Source organism: Pseudoliparis swirei, chromosome 2 (genome assembly GCF_029220125.1).
Source record: "Pseudoliparis swirei isolate HS2019 ecotype Mariana Trench chromosome 2, NWPU_hadal_v1, whole genome shotgun sequence".
NCBI classification, from domain to species: Eukaryota; Metazoa; Chordata; class Actinopteri; order Perciformes; family Liparidae; genus Pseudoliparis; species Pseudoliparis swirei.
The window spans coordinates 17,703,136-17,724,400 of NC_079389.1; the positions used below are offsets into that span (position 1 = coordinate 17,703,136).

A 21,265-nucleotide genomic window follows, 5' to 3' on the forward strand; every position below is an offset into this window, starting at 1 on the left:
AACGACCCTCCGCTCTGACCTTGTATTTGCCCTTGCAGATGGCTTCAAACAGGCGCTCCTTGGTGCCGTAGTAGGGCAGACAGCCTGAGAGGAGGATGAAGAGGATGACTCCACAGCCCCACACGTCGACAGGTTTACCGTACGGCTCCCTCTTCACCACCTCGGGGGCCATGAAGTGGGGAGTTCCTACCCGACCTGGGGTGGGAGCGAAGTCAGGTCAACTCTAAGGATACGCACACTCAAGCAAAATCCTGAACGCAATCTGAAGTGTGTGGAGCTACGCTTCTCCTGCTGTGATTGTATGGTGAGAAAAGAGGAAGCCACCTCACTGTGGGGGGGATTCGCTTATTTGTGAGAGGTTTTACTACCATGACTATTCATGTTTGCAGTGTGTGCGCTTGTGTTGACTGTACCTCCGGCCACCAGCCCCGACTCTCCGAGCTGGATGGCGACTCCGAACCCCCCCAACTTCACCGGAGCGGAGTTCTCTTTGGACGCCAGCAGCACACAGTGAGGCTGAGGGCGAGAGCAGAGAGCACAGAGGAGACGGTTTGATGCCAATTAAAGAGAGACACCCTCGGATAAATACAAGCAATCACATTTGCAAGAGGCACCCGAAAACATCTCACACTCACACTCGCCTAAGAAGATGTTTTTCACACCATGAAAAAAATCAGAATTAGGTTTTTTTTATGTTAGACTGGTGCAATGTCATATTATTCTTTTAGAATATCGGGAAACTCAACAGTGACTTTTTATCCGAATTGCTTCAAGTCAAAGCAGCTGCTTGCATCCTTCCACGTTCTCTCTTTGGATGTTCTTGCAGCTCTCCAGTTAAACATTTGCGGTTTGCTAAAAACATCCAACACATGTGCGGTTGCACGTGCCCGCCTATCTGATACGCGTACGTACGGCACGCACAGAATCGGCTCGCTAAAAACGCCTCTGCTCCGACCCAAGGTTTCATAATATGACGACGGCATGATTTACATTCGAGAGCACGCGTTCGATTCCCCCCGTTCCTTCCTGCACATTTAGCTCGAGAGGTTGACGGCAGCGGACGTCTCCTTTAAACCTGGCCCTGCTTTACTCTGGGAGCGCTGCTTTAATCATCGCGAGGGCACACGCTGGTATTTTGAGAGGATTTTTCCTTCACGGTCGGCTACACTCAGCGGATACCTCCATATTATACCCGCAGCCCAGAGTGGAACAGCATATTGTGTACATACAATTGGAGCGTGGTGTGCGATCCCACCGCTCGCTCTCATGCGTGTAATCAGAAGGTCCGCCCTAAGCGCTGCCTCTCTCTCCATCTCGGCCTGAGATCTGTGAGGGAAGAGGGGGGGGTTGACCCCAGCTGAACGTGTTTTCACTGTAGGACTACAACATCAACACATTCACACGCACTCCAGCACTCGTCTGTGTCCTCCCGACACTTCTTCACAGAGAGGGCACCGACTACGCGGAGCCGTTCTCGTCGGAACTTTAAATATTTGGAATATGGACAACAGCCGAAAGTTGAATACACACTGACAGATGGAAGGGATCGGGAACTTTATGAGGACCGCATATTGGGACACGTTCCGTTCGAGGGAATAAACGGGAGTGACTGGGAGGAAAAGGAAAAGACAACAACAAAAAAAGAAGAGATTCGACTCTACGGCAGAGTTTATGTGCAAGAAGAAACGAGAGCGAACATTTCCTTTATGGACTTCAATGACTGGGTGAGTACTTTGACAAGATCCACTTTGAAGTGTTTCCAACGTTTCTCAAGTCCGTTACAAGAAGAGGGCAGCGTGCTGTGAGCAACGCTCTTTTCCTTTAACTACCATTATTTTCATATCATTAATATGACCTACCTGGATGTGCACTGCTGGTTGTTCACCTGGTTGGCGGCATTATGCAACAATAATAATAATACTAGAACTCACAAGTTCTGCACATTTATTCATAGATTATTTCAGGTAGAAAGTAAAGACCTGCTAACCTGCACAGTTATCAATGCTGCTGATTCTTTCTGCCGGTCAGCTGGTGTTATACGTGTGATGATTGATGGCAGGATTAAGGCCGATGGAGGGCTAATCCATACGGCTGGACCACACAAGCCTGCGCTAATGAATCCAAAACTTTATCATGTGAGGCAAAAGAAAAACGCCCAAAATGCTAAATCACATATTTATGCCACGCTTGTTTTCTCCCCATTTCGCAGGACTGAGAACCACAAAGACCACCATGACAGAAAACATCTCCGCCCCGTCTGCCACAGCCGCGCTCCAGACAAACGGCTCTTGTTTCCTCGTAAAGACCGGCGAGGCGAACGTCACCGCGACCCAACAGACCTGCGTGGATTACGGCGCACTGCAGAGCCCGCTGGCGGTGCTCTACGCGATAATCTTCGTCCTGGGTCTGGTTGGGAACCTGGCGGCTCTGTTGGTCTTCTTCTGCGTCCACGCCAAGAAGAACTCGGTGCGCGTGTTCCTCATAAACATCGCGTTCGCCGACCTGCTGCTGGTGGTGTGTCTGCCGTTCAGGATCCTCTACCACAGCCAAGGCAACGTGTGGACCCTGGGCCCCACCTTGTGCAAAGTGGTGGGCAACCTGTTCTACATGAACATGTACATCAGCGTCACGCTGCTGGGGTTGATCAGCGTGGACCGCTACCTGAAGATCCACCGAGGCGCTAGGGTGCAGCGCCGGCTGCGCTCCACCAGGTGGAGCGCGGGCCTCTGTGCGGTGGTCTGGATCGTGGCCTTCGCTTTGACTTTTGTGTTCCTGATGTCAAAGAATCACTCACAGTTGGACAGGTTAGACCAATCCATTGTTATTACCTTCGCATTGAAAATGCGGAAGGTTATGTTTTGATCGCCGTGTATTTATTTATTTATTTGTATGCGTGTCACTCGCATAACTAAAAAAGTATTGAACCAAATCGCATGAAATTTGGTGGGATGATTTGTTACTATCCGGGGACCATTTGATTAGATTTTGGGATCGATCGGGTCAAAGGTCAAAATCTTCTTTTTACCATAGCGCGGTCAATTTGTATCCAATTGGCATGAAACTAATGCCGAAATGTTCATAATTCAATACCCAATCTTGTGATATGCGAAGGTATGCGCTCTACTGAGTGCCCGTTCTAGTTCTTCATGCTGAATTGCTTATTTGCTAGAGGTCAAAAGTTGTGTGTTTGAAAGATTGTTTGTATATTTTTTTTTAAACGTTTACTACTCGATTAATCCCCAAAATGTGTCCGTCGACTCTGTGTTCTTTGGAGTTGAGGACAGCTCTTCATATATACAATCATACGCCACCATCTATTGACTGAATTCACCCCAAATTTGCGCTGACATGCCATGTTTCCGTTTCCAGGTGTTTCCACTACAAGGTGCTCCAGAAGGCCAAGTGGAAAGCCTACGTCAACATGTGCATTGTGGCCGTCTTCTGGCTCGTCTTCATCGCCCTGGTGGTGTCTTACGGGAAGATCGCGCTCACGCTTCTGAGAGCGTCGCAGGAGAAACCGGACCTGCCCAACGCCTCCCGCTACGCCCGAACCGCCAGGAAGTCCTTCGTCATCCTCGTCCTCTTCACCGTCTGTTTCGTGCCCTACCACCTGGTCAGGGTGTTCTACATACGGACCCAGATCGCAGACACGTCGTGTTTCTGGCGCGGCGTTGCCGACAAAGCCAACGAGGTGGCTCTGCTGTTTTCGGCCCTCAACAGCTGCCTGGACCCCGTCATGTACTTCCTGTTGTCCTCGTCGGTGAGGAAGGAGGCGCTGCGCCTGGTGGGCGGCGTGTTTCGTGTGCGCGATGTCGGCGGGGTCAGCGGGAGCAGCTCCAGTGTCGAGCTGGACGGCAAGAGCGGCCGGGCGAGCAGAGGGCCGGCCGGCGCGAGCCTCAGCGGCCGTTTGAGGGAGAAGACGACGACCGAATCCAGCCAAGCCGGCATGTGAAGGCGCCCGGAGACGGCGAGTCTCCTCCGTCTCCAAAGTAAACACGACGGCAACCACACTGCTGAGGAGAGCGAGGTTCACTGGCTCCCCTCAACATGTGCATCCATTTGCTGCCGTCGCCCGTTATTCATTAATAATGGCTGAAATGCAGGAACTCATTTTACCGGAGAATCGTGAATTATACATCTCTTCATCTCCAGTGAACATACAGTAGAATTTAAGTTTTAGGAGCTAAACATCAGAGATATTTAGTATTCGCTCAGACAGGGTCATTAAACTGATGGAGTTGCTGAAACTTGCCATGTGAATAGTGGCTTTTTATTTGAAGAAACAACCTCCTATCCAGCTACGGTGGATAACGGCAGTCTGCCATGTGTGTGTGTGTGTGTGTCAGTGTGATTGGATGAAGGCAGCGATGCAGCTTGTACTGTGACCGTGTTTTCACAGTTGTATCTTGCTGTAGGTCTTCACGATGTTCACCAGCTTAGTTTAGCTCGTTAGCCGAGTCAGGAGACCACCGACACCATTCTCCTGGTACCACGCTTATCGGAATCAAAGGTGATCAATGATTTCCTGCCTGGACTACAAGTGGAGGATGGAGCAGCATGTCTATCCACAGAAGAAGTCAAACAGAGAACAGCTGCTGACGGCCGGAACCAGAGAATGTTTATCATGTTGAATTAAATCAATCAAAAATCAAAGATGTCTATTGCTTTTCTGGTGATTGACTGATACATTATTTCAGCCCAAGAAGAAACCTTGAACTGGATCAGGGACCTTTTGGTATTCTCAAGCAAAGCTTCATTATCATATTTGTCCCTGTATTATTGAAGCGTGACCAGTGATAGCTGAACTACAGATAGAGCGGCAAACACAATTATAAAATTGGGATTAAGCAAAACAAATGTATTTACTTTAATCTGGAATCAAGTATAGTGCCGAGACGACAAACAACGGACGACGTGTGACCCTGCGGGCCGTGAACGACGCTCTTCACTCGTCTCGTTTGAAGGAAAGAAGACGCGGACGACATCAAAGCTGGACTTTCACGACGATCATAAGCTCAGAGAAGCTTTTACCGAGATGAAACCGCCGGCTTCGCAGACAGAACACCGCTCTTTGTTGAGAGCTTTTTGATATGTAAAAAAAAACATGTTCTCCTACTAAAGTACTGGGTCTAGACTGTGTCCCATCTTAACTGGATTTCAAAGCATACATACACTGCCAACTGACAATTGAAATAGTTCAACGGGTAAATCAATATAAACTCTCCAGTGTGACGGGAGGAGAGCAGCGTGGAGGAGCCCGACAGCACAGCTCCCTCAGACTGGAGCAGCAGTGCCACCACAAGGCGGAATCACACCACCGGCAGTGTGTATTTAGATCACTACTGTGTAGTTAGACTACAGGGGGTGGGAGGAAAGATGCCAACACATGCATTACATCTGTAAAAATATAGAACTCAAACCTTAAAAGAGGAGGATTGTCCTTAACTGCTCCCACAAGAATGAATGCGGCGCACTGCCGTCAGCATGCAGCACGTTTCATGTCGCGCTTTTTAAAATACACACAGAGTACCATACGCAAATACACACAACTTCTTAGCCCTCACACACCATGCCACAAATGTAGCAGAAGTAACCACACACACACACACACACACACACACACGGAGAATTCTCATGGAGAGGAGGATCTGCAGGAAGAGGAGCGCATACTGATGAGTGATGTGCTGAGCTACGCGCCAGTGTGAGCCTTCGCCACGTGTAATGTCCTGTAGCTGGAGGGGTCCGAGAAAAAGTCTCATCTTTTTATCAGAAGGAGGTGGACACAAACTCAGGCCTAAGAAAAAAAAGGAGAGTACCGACACCTTTTCTTGCATATCGAAGTGTTTACATCAACGTAGCAATCGACACATTGGTCAGTGTGCCTTTAATATTGATGGTAGTTCAATAAATAAATCAGAAATATAATTTATTGTATGTTTGATGGCTTAACCCTCCGGAAAATTAAATATATCTTAAAATAGTAATCAGTAACCTCAACATTTTTATAATTTCTCCCAAAAAACTTCAGAATATATATATATAGATTTTTTTTGGACAACTTCAGCACCAGTTCATCTCAGCTGGTTAGTAAAAAAGAATATTTGTAATACTATTTGGGAACAAAAACAGGATTTGAAAAAGTGAGCACTCTTGTTTTTAAAAGCTTATATAAAAGATTTAATAGCTTATGTAAAACAGTTTACTGCCCTTCACGCGCTACACATTTGTAACGCAGTAACACAGTAAAAAAAAAAGCAAAGTTGTTTCAGACTATAGGCAGGAAGGGAACTTAAAGCATTTTATTATAAAAACAATTCCTCACTCAATGATTGTGAATACTATTTAAATCTCGCAATCGTTTGGCTTCATTACAAACACCAGTGACTCGCATCAAAGGCGCAGTGTGTTTGATGCTTGTATGTACGTGTGTGTGTGTGTGTGTGTGTGTGTCTGTGAGCATTCTTGCATTCATTTGTCGCTGTGATAGAAGGAGTCTCCCTGGAGATGGCATTAGTTCCAGTGGTTGTCCACTGTTGTCAAAGAGGCGCACACACAATGGCTGATTATTGTTTTGGTGTGTTCAGGCAAAACGCTCTCAGACGTGGGAGATCATCGCTACCAGCACTCACGGGAGGAGTGAGGCTGTAAACAACATTTCACCAGTGCTCTTCAGACAGTGGGCAGGATTTCGCTTCATGCGAAGAGTTTTTTTTTCAGAGACGCACCTCATGTATGAGCAGGGAAGGATGTCAAAGAAAATGAGCTCAACTCAACACTCTTATCTCAGGAAGTACGTAAACGAGTCCTCGCGTCTCTATTCTCACATAAAATTAGCTTCAAACTGTTGCAACAGCCGTAAGTGTTAACATAGCATCGCGTGAACGTAGTCTGGGCTGCATTCACACCAGGAGGCAGCCCCCGGGTCGGAAAAGCAAAGCCGATGCGGAAGTGCCTTCAACCTGCATCCTCTCTAATCACCACCAGGGGGCGACTCCTCTGGTTGTTATAGAAGACCACTGAGAAAAAGACCTCTTGATTTATTCCCTCAGTAAACATTGTTAACATAAGTTTATGGTCTCAATCTTTAGTTTAAAGTCTTCCTCGATACAGTATGATGTTCATTTAGTAACTGATGATCCCATTGGAGCAAAACAGACAATAAAGCAGCGTATGATTCAGGGCGGGGCTACCTATGTTTTGTCCAACTGCGTGGATGCACTGCGCAAATAATTATTAATACATGGGGACAGACATCACATAGGACACGTGTTAAAAAGAGATGTGCGGCTTTGGAAATCCAAAAAGGTTGGAGACGACGAGCTGCGTCTGTGTCTCTTCGACAGCGAGACAACAACTCTGGGAACAGCTCGAATTAAATAAAATTACAACAACAAAATCGTCCCCGAATGTGACGAGCGCCGTGGTTCACTAAGGGGTAATTTTACCATCAAACCTGGACATCTGGGACACATTTCAAACCAGCAGTACGTGTATAAATGCAGATACTTTGGCATGAGCGTGCGGCAAGCATTGTTTCCAGCGTGTGTGTGTGTGTGTATTTGTGCGACTGTGAAACCTCAATGTCATAATTTCACAGTTGACACTTTAAGGCCCATTGAATGCCATTAAATAAGCTATTAGCTCTTCCATGCAGCCACACATCATCACACACACACAGCACTAACAAGGCAGCCAACAGTCCTCTGTGTGTCTCGCAGAGAGGTCCGACTTGACCGGAGGGCCATTTTACCTCGTGAATACAGCTGACATTCAAGTATTCAGAGGGAAACAAGTCTTTTCTCCATCTATTTCACTTGTACCTATTCAGATGTAGAATATGGCATCTGTTGTGCAGAGGGACTGAAAGACCTGCAGACACCATCGCCCCTTTTTCCTGATCTGTGGCTTAAACTCCGGCTTCGGTCGAGAAAAACGAGTGAATATTCAGCTGGTCACAAAGGACAGTGAACGAGATCTGATGCTGCGGATGTTTCAACACGTGCTGACCACGAATTATCGGTTGAAGACGAGACAGTTTTATGGTCCTGAATCACAAAATTCAGAGCGTATTTATGATCAAAGGATTATATCAAAGTAAATATATTTTGCAACACTTGACTTTACAGGGCTTGTACAAAGCCAATGAAGAAGAAGATGATGAATATGAGTTTACATCTAATTGCAGGAAAGCGATCAGAAACAAAGCTTTAACCCTCCTGTTACCTTTAGGGTCAATTTGACCCCATTCAATTTTTAATGTCGTTGTTCTTTCGGGTCAATTTGACCCCAGGCTGTTTTTCACTGTGTCAAACATATAAGAAATATCAACTTTTTTATATATTTAAAGGGCTATTTAGGTAGTCAACAAACAAACATAAAGTACCTCACACTTAAACTTGGGAAATAATATTAATTCTAATAATTTTCTGGAGGTTTTAATTGCTGGGGTCAAATTGACCCCGAGGGTAAAATATGTCAGTAAATATAAAGGTAACAGGAGGGTTAAACATTGAATGGGGTCAAATTGACCCCGAGGGTAAAATATGTCAGTAAATATAAAGGTAACAGGAGGGTTAAGAGGGCATTCATTCCACAAGGCTGCCGCCAAGTGAGAACATGTTGGCTCATGAACGTGTGAGAGAGGACTGGTCAAACCCATCGGACAAAACGCTGTGAACTGGTCGGAATAATAAAGCACGCCGACTTAATTAAGTATTAGTGACGGCTTTAATCATATGGCACTGGACAGGGGCTGCAGTCAATGTCAGTGAAGACGGGTGTGTGTGTGTGTGTGTGTGTGCGTGTGTGTGTGCGTGTGTGTCAAAGCTGCTCGTGCTCCTGGTTGCTTTGCTGTGTGGAGAGCAGCATACGGCAGCAATGCCACGCAGATATATTCTAGGAAGACAAACTATAGAATTCACAGAAGGAAAAGCCTGACAGGAGATCCTTCCACCTCAGAGTAACCGGAGAAGAGAATAAGCACCATTGCTGTACGTTACGGTTTGGCTCTCTATTCATTTATGTTTTACATCAAAAGTTGTGCCGGGTTTACGGATTCCTTCCTCACGACATCGGGATCCGCGCTGCGCAGATCAAACACTCGGCTTCCCAAAACCTCGCCGCGTGCTGCGCCACTAACGCCTGGTTGTGGAGGTCTGCGGCGAAGTGTGGAGGAAGATCAACGCCGAAACGTCATCACACGCGACCCGGATTTAAATCAATTCAGCGACCGACTCGAAGCTGATCCATATTCAACAAGGACAGCGTCGTTACCGCGGGGGTCACGTTCGGTTCATTTGTCTGTTGGTTTGTTGGGGGGAGGAATTAGGGGTTGATTTTCATGAAACACGGTGGGAGGGTGTCACGCGGGAAAAGGAAGAAGCCGCGAATGGATCGCATCCAAACCATGGGGGCCACAGAAGGCCTGAAGTGTGCGTCCTTCGAGTGCCCTTCTGGTTGTCTGTCCCCCCCCCCCCCGGTGTAAAGGGCATACATCTCAGACATCTGATGAACCAGATAGTAGCTCTCACACAGACACCGCTACGTGGTGATAAGAGAAGTGAACCAATGTCAAAGCTGCAGTTGTTCCCAGAGTTTACTGAACATTACCCAAAACTAGCTAGGGAACGCCATCCAGCCGGCGCGCAGATTTCCAGTTCCCTTTTCTCGACACAACCCAACAAGAGAGTCCAGCTTAAAAGTATTTTTTAAATCGTGTCAGACAAACAAAGCAAATCTTAGCAGGTTTAGAGATCGAACGCTTGAGGCACCTTCCAGTAATGTTTAAAACTTAGCGACTGAGAAACGTTTAACTGGTTTTAGAGAAAGATGCTGCAGAACCTCCTTCAGCTCGTCTAACTGGGCCCGCTGGAGAGAATCAGAACCAGGACTGTGGACCCCTTAGGCAGTGAAATGAGGTTTCCTTTAACCCTCCTGTTACCTTAGGGTCACATTGACCTCATTCAATGTTTAACCCTCCTGTTACCTTTATATTTACTGACATATTTTACCCGTGGGGTCAATTTGACCCCAGCAATTAAAACCTCCAGAAAATTATTAGAATTAATATTGTTTCCCAAGTTTAAGTGTGAGGTACTTTATGTTTGTTTGTTGACTACCTAAATAGCCCTTTAAATATATAAAAAAGTTGATATTTCTTATATGTTTGACAGTGAAAAACAGCCTGGGGTCAAATTGACCTGAAAGAACACCGACATTAAACATTGAATGGGGTCAAATTGACCCTAAGGTAACAGGAGGGTTAAGGGACTCTGGTGCTCGGAAACACTACCGCTTTGGTCCACAGGGTGGCGCCAAGATCAACACAACATGAAAGTTCCTCGAAGTAGCTTTAAGTCAGAAGAACAGAACAATCACATTATTTAAACACTCTAAAAACAAACTAGAAATATTATTCACACAAAAGACTAAGAAATGCAGCAAACCCTCACAACTGAGAAGTACAGAGAAAAAACAGTAACAGGGAAAAATACTGAGACACGAGTGATATGTGTGGCTAGAAATGCTTCAGACATCTCTGAGGAGAAGGAAGGAAATGTACCAGGAGGAAGTGGGATTTTTTTATTTTCCGAGTCCGTGTCCTGTGAGAATAGTGTTCACTGTGGGCCTCAAGTTAACGGTTCACACACACACACACACACCTTCTCTTTAAGCTATGAGTACTTTGAGATGTATCAAGATGTGGAAAAGACTGAATTGTTAGTCAGACTTTGGTTTCAGGGGAAATTGATTTATATATTTTGTTTCTCTTTTAAGACCCTGTTGTAGAGTTAGGAAACAGCACAACAACCTCCTTCCGAAACGGAGCGGGCCTAGACTAAATAACCCGCCACTCTTAAAGGCACAGTAGCTCTTAGGTGAATGTCTCTCACCTGTATGTGGGTCACCACACAGGCCCCCCCAGAATTCACCAAACCAAAAGTGCAATAGACAAAAGTCAGTGAACAGAGTCTGACTCAAAAGGCAAAGTCAACCAAACCAAAAGTGCAATAGACAAAAGTCAGTGAACAGAGTCTGACTCAAAAGGCAAAGTCAACGTGGGAACTCAAGTGGGGCGGGGGGACAGAGGTCGGCTGAACAGGGGCGCCCCCGGGCAGGGCCAACTGGACGGGCTCATCAATGTCTAAATGAGCAGGCTTGAGACCAGGACACGGAAGGGGCTGGGGGCTGCAGCGGAGACCGATGGCTGAATGAAGATATACCTCCGCTGGCAGGTCCCTGGGGACATAGGACTGGGAGGCAGTGGCGGTCGTCGGGGACGGAACGAGAAGCATCGCGGGACACAGTCCGGTGAGAGGAGGCGGACCACAGAAACTCCCGGGACCCGCAGGGGCTGGCGTATACCAGCTCGGCGGACGAGGCCTGGAGGTCTTCCTTGGGGGCAGGCGAGACCGAGCATGACCCACGGGAGGCGGTCAATCCAGTCGGCGCCCGTAGGCTGGCACGCAGAGCGGCTTCATGTCACGATGGAACCTCTCACAAAGTCCATTAGCCTGCGGATTGTACGCCGTAGTATGTGAATCTTCACCCCAGGTGCTCAGCAACTGTAGTCCAGAGCTCCGAGGTGAACTGGGGAGTTTCGTACTCATTATGTGGCAATTTCAGTTCTATCGTTTTCTTTCTTAGTCTCCTCCGATTGTCAATGTTACTGATGTCTTTCTTCTTCACTCTTTCTTTGCATGTCAAAGACAGACGCCTCTCTACCTTCGGGATTTAAAAAAATAAATGCACCGATTACAATGTCCTCGCTGCTGAAACGCGAGGAAAGAGGCGCTGCGTGGAACTCAAACCAAAGAGATATCCTTGTAATAACAACTGAACCGCACGCGGCTGTAGCTGTAAAGAGGCCGTATCATCTCCCGTCCCGCTGAACACACACAGACAACGAGCCGAAGCCCGCGATTCAGCGGGGATTCGGTGCGGGAGAGCAGCCGACTGAAGGCGGCGAGATAGGGCCGCGTAGGTTACGATGAGTAATGCCCGAGCACAATGCCGCGGGGGCAGAGGCGGTAACCTGTGAGCTGGGAGCGGACTGTGATCATAGAATGAGCCTCTTGGAAAAAAAGGCAATAAAAACACAGAGAAAATGAAGTGCCTCGGTTGAGATCTGTGAATATTGCATAAAAAAAAACTCACAACTCACAACCGGGGGAGGCCGCCGAGGGGATTGCGTTTCGCGCCGCTCGTTTGTGAACACGGAGAGTGTGACGGAGGACACGAGGGACGGCGGAATGCAAAGCCTCCTTTTATTCTCCGTTTCCTGAGACATTTCCTCTTCTCGGTGTTAAGAGTTGACACGATGGCTACACACACACATGCGCGAGAGAGATCGCGGATACCGACATACTGACACGCCGACGCTACAGAATGCATTAACCTTTGCGGGCGAGCGGGGAGAAGAAGCCACATATTAATCAGAGGAAATATGAAGAAACCTCACACTGGATTTCCAGCAGCGTAAAATATAGACTAGCTGTCAGTTCACCGGTTCCCGCCATCAGGCTGCAGACACGGCGTCATTCAGAACCCTAATTACTCTCCTTACCGTGTCTGAATCACACCTGAAATAAGAGGGCTTTATATTCACTACTACCAGGGTCACTTTGGCCGTGTCTGCTGATTTTTCGCTGATCATTCCCGTGATATTATAAAGATGGAGTGAGCTGATGAAGAAATATGGCAAAATATGACTCAGTTGGTCTCCAATCCAACTTTCACCGCAACGACAAATGTAATCGTTTTTGGATAATATGGGAGAACAGAAGGAACTATTTTAATTTTTTGGGGATACAATAACTTGACGAGTACTCCTAAACTCACAGGTTCACTTCTTGAGGTTTGGGAGGCAGCAGACTGTCAGATCACTTCTACATGTGACAACAGGCGCCACCTGGAGGAGAGCAAAGCAGCAGCAGCGATGTTCCCGCCGACAAGCAGAGAAAGTCATGGCCGCTGCAACTTTAACACGTGCACCGCAGAAGGCAGTTTTTTAAAGTTTTAATTGGTATTAAAACGGTCCGTTTGAGTGAATGAATTAAAATCATAGGTTTTTGAGATTTTACTTTGAAAGATTATATTATCCGTTATCCAAACATAATATGAAAAGTCAAATAAAATACAATAATAATAGTGTGCAAACCTCCAGTAGACTGCAATTAAAATACAATTCAGCTTTTGTCTGTAAACCCCAAGAGTATGTACATTATATATTTATCATTACACTTTTCCTCAAACACACTTTCATGTGTTTCGCGTTGCTGTCGAATTATTTGTGCACCGTACAGATATACGTTCATGTTATTTAGATTCACTCCACTTCTCGCATGTTTCCACGGTGAATGGGAAATCCAGAAAGAGGAATAAATCCGTGATGAATTGAAGTACATGGGGTACAGATTGGTGAACTAAGGCAAACATCAGCAGGTTTATATCTGCAACCCTGACTGTTGCTGTGAATAATGGCGTCTCTGTAACGCGCCGTCATTCCTCATTTGTCAACATTGCCTCAACCACAAGACGTCTCCGGCGGCAACCACCGCTCCAGCTGCAAGTTCGCAAATCAAGTGTCAGAAATACCTTGACGTCTCGGTGGATGACGTTGTTGTCGTGGCAATAGCGTAGCGCCTCGAGGATCTGTCTCATGTAGTGACTAAAGGAAAACCACAACAACAGCGTATGGTTATGGTTACGTCGCGAAGACAAATGGCGGCATCTCAAAACGGATGAAAAGCAAATGCGTAATTCCTCACCTGGCCACCGCTTCGCTGAAGACAAAGCCAGCATCTGCCCTCTTCACAATCTCAAAACACAGGTCGGCTCCATCCATACTAACAAAGAGAGAGAGAGAGAGAGAGAGAGAGAATCAGTGGGCCGGAAAGGGAAAGTCAGGAATCTGGGTACAAAGGAAAGGTCACACTTATTAAGACGCCTCTGTGATTGGATGAAATGGCCGACACCGGTCAGGAGAGGAAAAGCTGCCGTCATGACGATGGCGATACAGACACAGCTGAATCGCCACTACAGCAGAGATTAAAGCCAGTATGCTGCTGACATTATCCATTAACTCCTTTAAAAAAGACACCTGAACAAAGGGCATTTATTATAAATACACAACTACAGAAGTCCCATAATGAACTCCCATCGATACTCCACTAGAGGGAGTTTATTTTGCTACATGTGTATTTGAAATAAACTATTTTTGTGTTTTTCATTTTTTTTAACCCTCCTGTTGCCTTAGGGTCAATTTGACCCCATTCAATGTTTAACCCTCCTGTTACCTTTATATTTACTGACAAATTTTACCCGTGGGGTCAATCTGACCCCAGCTATTAAAACCTCCAGAGAATTATTAGAATTAATATTGTTTTCCAAGTTTAAGTGTGAGGTACTTCATGTTTGTTTGTTGACTACCTAAATAGCCCTTTAAATATATAAAAAAGTTGATATTTCTTATATGTTTGACAGGGAAAAACAGCCTGGGGTCAAATTGACCCTAAAGGTAACAGGAGGGTTAAACAAACAACTGGCGAGACGGCGCCCCCTGAATCACAAATCCATTATGTTATCGGATACTAAATGAGATATTTTGGAGTCAGCTCATGTTTTATATTTGTTTTTATTTTAATTAATGGGGGGGAAAAAACAATAATATACAGCAATGTCTCTGCAAACTCCTCTTCCTGAATGAATCAGCTCTGTCATCTTTTAATGTGTGTTCAAGTGAGTCAAAGCAACTTCAAGACACTCGTGTTCTTTTTCAAAAGGACGTGAAGACCTTCAGAGATGCTCCGCATGGCCCGAGCTTCAGGAGGAGAAGCTGACGTTTAACGCTTTCATAAAATCCCTCTGCCGTCATTTACGCGGCTTAAAGGGCGACACACACACACACACAACGACCCATTCGATTCCGGCCCTCATAATTGCGCTGTTCGCCTTTCTTCCCAATTACTGCACCGTACTCTTTTCCTGTCCCTAAGCCTCTGTACCAATTAAACAGCGCTTGTTTTGCAGCACGCACATCTATATTCCCTCCACTCCCATCACCTCGCGTACACTCTCACATTTAGGCAGGAGGGGGGGGTATACGAAGCTCTCTGCGTTTATCTCCCTCGTTTAATCCGTTATCTGTTCTCTCTTTAGGGCTGCGCCACTCAGCGTACGCCTCAACACGACCTGCGCTCCCACGTGTCCCGACACCGAACGAACGAGCTCCCTACGCCGTGACGATGCCTCCTTAAAAAAAAAAAAAAGGAAGAAGGAGCTCACTTGCATTTCCTTAAAAGTTTTCTCGCCTGCACCGAGCCACATGAGGGTGTGTGAAAACCCGAGTACTTGCCTGTTCAGCGATAACAGAATTAAATGATAAAGGAATTAGCTCTGGAAGGGGAGATGGAGATACAGCGCGGGCCTGAGAGGAGCTCGGAGAAAAGGCTAGAGGTAGCAGCAAGTGTGAAATCTTAATCTCATCTCTTTCACTTCATATATATGGTACTGCACCCCACCCTCCCCACCCTGTATGTTCAATCACTTACTACTCGAAAACCATGTAGAGCATCCCGTCTGAGCTGTACGTCTCCAGCAGCTCCACGATGTGGGGGTGCTTCAGCATGTGGCAGATGCTGGCCTCCCTCTTCAGATCTGAAAACAGGAGGAAGAAAAAGACAAGAGGGAGAGAGAGAGAGGGGGAGATGTGATGTGAGCATATGTGGCACCAAGACCAGCACGCGTTCATATGCTCGTTAAATAATACACCAAACATATTATTCTCTTTGATTCTACAACCGAGGACAAAACATGTGTACCGTGTGTAGGACATGTGTGTATTTATTCAAGCCCGTGCTTTTAACACTATTTTTGCTGAACCGCAAAGACGTTCTCTTTATTCCGTTGCTTTTCTTACATTATTTGTGCATTGGGGGGGGAGACGACTCCTGAAACGCCGCGATGATGACGACGAATCATCTGCAGGACCGTCTCTCGAGCAAATTAACAAAAAGTCTCTGCTCGAGGGTCAAGTGAGGTTTGGTCGTATTAATTATTCGAGATCCTCGTACCGTTGCCTGGCAATACCCGTCGACCACTTTAATTGGCTCCGAAAGAGGAGGAGGTTAATGGAGGGGGTTACTGAAGCTGAAATGATCAATGCGGCCTGGATGTTGAGACTCTAGAGGGGAGCGGTGACTGACACGGCTCTGCTGCTCAGGAGACGCTTATGAATGACTTAAACAGAGACACGGAGAACTAGAAATCCTTTGATAATGCAGCAGAGTGTTGACAAGACGGACGTGCACGGAGGCTGGAAGAAAAAAAAGGTCCGTTGTAAATTGATCATTTTTGATTGAAACCTTTCACAGAAACACTGAGAAGCTTCGGCATAGCGGAGCACTGCACTCACTCTGTGGGAATTATACATACACTGCATCACACATGCACACTATTTTTTCGACTCTTCCTTTCCGCTTTATCATCATCGTCATTCTCAGCAGCCGCCTCTCCTTAATTAGAGAGTTTAAATCCAACCCTGTCTCAGTCATGTGCCTCTCTCCAGCCGAGGACTCTAGATTCTGACAGGCGGCCTGAACGATGAGATTTATTTTATATTCGGAAAAGACCAAATAATCAATGGCAATCTATTTCTAGAATCCATCACGTTCACAGGTCTGATGTGAGATTCACACGGCACCTCTGGAAATGTCTCACCGGAGGAGAAGACACTGAAGTGGCAGTTAGACGTGCACATGTTTCTCCACAGTGATCAGAGTTGTAATCTATTACCACGCAGAATGCTATTTAACACCTGCATCGCCAATTCAAACCACCCGAGCATGAAAGAGTGACGGAGAACAACGATTCATTCATGTAAGTCCTTTCATGCTTTTGCTCAAATCAACGCCGGCCCATGATGTATGAGATGAAGAGCGTCCTCGCTGCGCGCCAGAAAAGGATTCACCAGCCTCCTGCAGACTGTCACGACAGTCCTGCTTGTAGTTTATTGGTTTTAACGTCTTCCAAAGGCCCGCAATAATACATAAAGAAATGACTGTCCGAGACAAGCGAGAGAAAGTATTCAAGGCCTTTCAAATAAATCACATCTAATACTTTCCACGGCCTCTTTTGAGGAAACTAAACTCAATGGGTTTTTAAAGGCGTTTCAAAACCTGCAGATACCCTCGCGGGAAAATGGTTGTGACGTGAAGCTCGAGAGGATGTTTCCATCTCAGAAAGGCACCACTAAATAAGCCCACTGCTCCACAACAGATGGAGAATGTGGAACACAACTCTGACCGGTGTTCACAGTCCAGACAGTCAATCCTACAGATTGGATTTGATAAACAAAGAGGATCTGCTCATCTAAACATATCCCATCCATCTCGCTTTCATCCTTTCCATTCAATCTCTCAATCCTTTGATCCATCCATTCACACTTTCCCCAAAGCAGTTCCTTACTCCTTCCCCTCCTGGCGGCGGTTGCTGTTTCCGGGACCCTTTTGAAGGTGGAAGCCAAGCGGAGAAATAGAGAACCTTTCCGCCGGAGCTCAATCTCATCTCGTTTGCTGAAAAAGGCAGCACCCGAGCACACTTAAGTGCATTCACTTTTATTATTACCTCCTCAAACAGCCACGCTGTGCCAAAATATACATACTCGGCATACACGGTAAATATGGAAGCTTCCCGGTGAGGCACTCCCTCGGCTGCTGCTGGAGGTGATTTATGGACAGAAACAAAGAATGGGGGGGAAAGATGGGAGTAGATGTGCCAGGATCCCACACACACACACACACAGTGAGAGAGAGAGAGGGAGAATTGAGTCTATTGTTCTTCTATGTATGCGGTGACATTTAATTAAGCTCCCAGTCCAAAACCATGAGCCACAGCGCTAACATGAAGCTAATCCTCCGAGGACAAGCACGAGGCGTGGGCTAGCGCCAACGGGATGCTGCTGAAGCCGGATAAGTGGCTACCTTAAGGGCCACATTTAATGTCATCCGGTGATCTCGCGGTTTACGCGAGAGCTGCTGCACATTACCAAAGATACTTTTATCAGACCGACTTTAAAGAGCGAGGGAAATAAAAAGCAGCAGGGAAGCTACTTTCATTGATTTGTGTGTGTGTGGGTGTTTAAAGAAAGCAACAGGTAATTAATAATAAAAAAATGGGAGGGGGGAGCGATGGATAACACTGCAGGACATAATTGTGTACGTAACGGGATGGTGTACAACAACTTAAAGATTACACCATGAAGTAATATCTGTTGCTCAGCTACTAAACAAGACAGTAGACGATATGAAGATCTTAAAGCTTCTCCCTGACGTCCAGAATAATAGCAATTAATTAAGTTTGACATTAATCAACATTTATGGAACATTATGGACCGACTTACTGGAAAGAAACTGATGGACCAAACAGGACAAATACCGCTTGTCTTCATATTGTTTATCCGTCCATTCAAAGTTCAATCAAATACTAAACGTACCTAAATGATGCCTAAACATTTTTTTTGCAAAAATATATATTTTAATATATATTTTTGAAAATATATATTTTGGGGAATTAAAAAAAGAAATAAAAGAGTAATTTAAGTCACATCTACTGCACCCATTCATCATTTGAATAAGACAATATGAGTGCAGAGTTAATTCTGCACCGTTGGTTGTTTCTTGGAGATGAGACGTTTGCATGGAAACATCAATATGAAAGAAATCAACAGCGTTGCAAGCGGAGGAACCCATCAGTAACCATGGCGACAGAGTATTCCTGTATACCATGCATTCATGTTCCATCATGCTCTTCAGGCGACGCTCTCCACGGCTGTGAGTGAGTATGTTCGCGTGGAGCAACGGAAAAAATGTAAAATAATTGGGGATTTCGAGTCAGCTGGAGTTAGTGATGAAAGAGAAAAAATAGAGAGATTGCAAGAGACAGAAAGGGCTAAAAGAGATAAGAGAGGGCGATAAAGAGATGGAGAAAGGAGGTGATAAACAGATGTGATCTCTGCAGTGATCCATGTTCCTCCTGCTGGGAGTCAAAGCCTGCAGAGGGAGGAGGCCTCGCAGTCACAGCAGCACCACACGGGGCTGTGTGTGAGTGTGTGTGTGTGTGTGTGTGTACTTTGATAGTGTATAAAACACACACACACACAGGGCTGTACAGGGAGCGGGATGGAGGGGGATTTGAGAGGAAGTAGAAGAACAGAAGAAAAGGGAGAGAGTGAAGGAATCGGGGAGGCGGGAGAATGACAGAGGCGGAGGGAAGAGAGGAGGTGATGGCACAGGATGAATTTAGCTCATTCTCTGGCTGGCTTTTATCCTCTCATTCCCTAACAGGGCTGACCTATTCGTCAGACAGACCGCCGGACCGGCTGAAGAGAAACAAGCTGGTGCTGTGTGTGTGTGTGTGTGTGTGTGTGTGTGTGTGTGTGTCTTTGTGTCAGGCCTCTGCTGGCCAATCCACTGCCAAGACACCAACCATTTGACCCACTTCCCCTGTTCTGAGCTCAGTGCTGGGCGTCTGAATCCATGTGTGTCTGCGTCCGTGCCTGCTTGTGTGTTACAGCTGCCCACTCAAGTGAAACCGCTTTCTAAAAGGCAACAAGCAGGGGGGAGGCGACATAAAAAAACAATCAACTATGAGAACAGCTGCCTGGCTTCAGGGGGGAAGGCGTAGTTTGATGGATTCCTGAGCGCTGCAAAGGAGGGGCTGTGATTGGATATAAATGATTGGGGAGTGTGCCGACCATGTGTAACACACACACACATTACACACAAATATACACACACATACGGGGGTGAACGATTACCAATGAAAATTTTCATTTAGGAGTTTGTTTCCATCTATCAACCCAGCTTTTCAGCACTACTTTTTATGAGAGGCTCTCTCTCTCCCTCTCTCTCCCTCTCCCTCTCCCTCTCTCCCTCCCTCCCATACCAGCATGTGTGGAACTGACCGGGAATTTGGTGATTGCAAGTGGGCTTTACAATAAATTAAATGTCCTCTGACATCAGAGATTCACTCTGCTTTTACTGTGAAGTATTTCCCATATTATTGTGTCGATTAGTTTTGCGACCTGCTCCAGATGTTTAGGGGCAACGTCTCACATCTATATACATGAACGAGACACTATTACGTTTCAGATTCTAACCGCGGTTAAAGTGGCAAGACACCAATTCACAATCGAACCGCTGAAGTCCGTTTCGGTGGACCGCAAAGACGTCCAGGACAAACCAACTCACGGCAAGCGACTGTTCCAGCTCGCCCCACGAAATACTAAATACAGAAAACCTACAATTTTCCGAAAAGACACGATAAAACATATATTCTTTTAAGTCTCACTGTGACAGTGTGAGGACTGGTGCTTTGTGGGGGATCATGGTGTGACTGTACGAGGGAGGTCCTGAAACCAGATCTGTAGTCACTGATATTCTCCCTTTACTGCCGTTTGCATACGTTCTTTTGCGAATGTATTATTATTATTAACCACTGGACAGAAATAATGACTGCATACTCGTCAGCAAGTACTGACGATTGGATAGAGATACTGATAATTAGAATCACAAACCATGCAACAGACATTTGTTTACAGATTACATTTAAAGGGGCAGTTCAACAGCGAAAAGCATGTACTTGGTTTAGCTGAGCAGCCTGAAACACAGCGGAGGAGATCAATAGACAGACCGCCTCGACAGAGACAGCTATTTTATTTGAGGTTTTGATGTTGGCAAAAGATATTTAGTTATTTAAAAGTGGGTTCTCACATGTTCAGATTTGATTTTATCGGCTCTCGCTACAATTTAATGTGATTAAAGATTAAAAAAACAAATCCCTCCACACAGCACAGCGGATGGGTTCAGGTTAGGTTAAGCTGCTGCGGATCGTCTATTTATTGCTCTCTGAAAATCCTTCAGCCAGTGGCAGACATCCGATAAGACTCTCCCTCGTCTAGACGCTGCTCGGCCACCTCGCTCTGGATTAACATGCATTTAATTAAACAAAAATATAAAGTGGAGTAGTAAAGTAATTTTTTCTCCCCTTAAGTTAAGACTTTTAATAGCCTAAATAGTCTGAATATTTGAACAATTAACGCATGCAAAATGCTCAGTATGGTCTGAATAATTAATCTAAAAATATGAGTACGATTACGTTAAAATATTCAGACCTGTGGTATGTCCTGAGCATTCAAAAAGTTAATTTTCTATTTCAATATCTTGAAAATATTGCCGTTTCCTCTACGAGCAGTGGTGGGATGGTC

At 45.9% G+C, this 21,265-nt stretch overlaps 2 protein-coding genes across 21 annotated transcripts in view; one reads left to right on the forward strand and one right to left on the reverse strand.

The window, feature by feature from the left end:
* caska (calcium/calmodulin-dependent serine protein kinase a) overlaps positions 1–21,265 on the reverse strand; it is a 96,251-nt gene that overhangs the window by 33,606 nt on the left and 41,380 nt on the right. For all 20 annotated transcript variants that reach the window (XM_056433976.1, XM_056434017.1, XM_056433924.1 and 17 more), the window contains exons 3-7: positions 15,552–15,657; positions 13,770–13,847; positions 13,597–13,669; positions 414–516; positions 20–195 (exon numbers count right to left, since the gene is read on the reverse strand). In XM_056433976.1, coding sequence (XP_056289951.1) covers positions 20–195; positions 414–516; positions 13,597–13,669; positions 13,770–13,847; positions 15,552–15,657 — 536 coding nt within the window. The remainder of the gene's footprint in view (positions 1–19; positions 196–413; positions 517–13,596; positions 13,670–13,769; positions 13,848–15,551; positions 15,658–21,265) is intronic.
* LOC130206223 (probable G-protein coupled receptor 34) lies at positions 1,949–4,641 on the forward strand. The gene is made up of 2 exons (XM_056434081.1): positions 1,949–2,804; positions 3,370–4,641. The coding sequence occupies exons 1-2, from the start codon at positions 2,161–2,163 to the stop codon at positions 3,950–3,952; spliced, it is 1,227 nt and encodes a 408-aa protein (XP_056290056.1). The 5' UTR covers positions 1,949–2,160; the 3' UTR covers positions 3,953–4,641.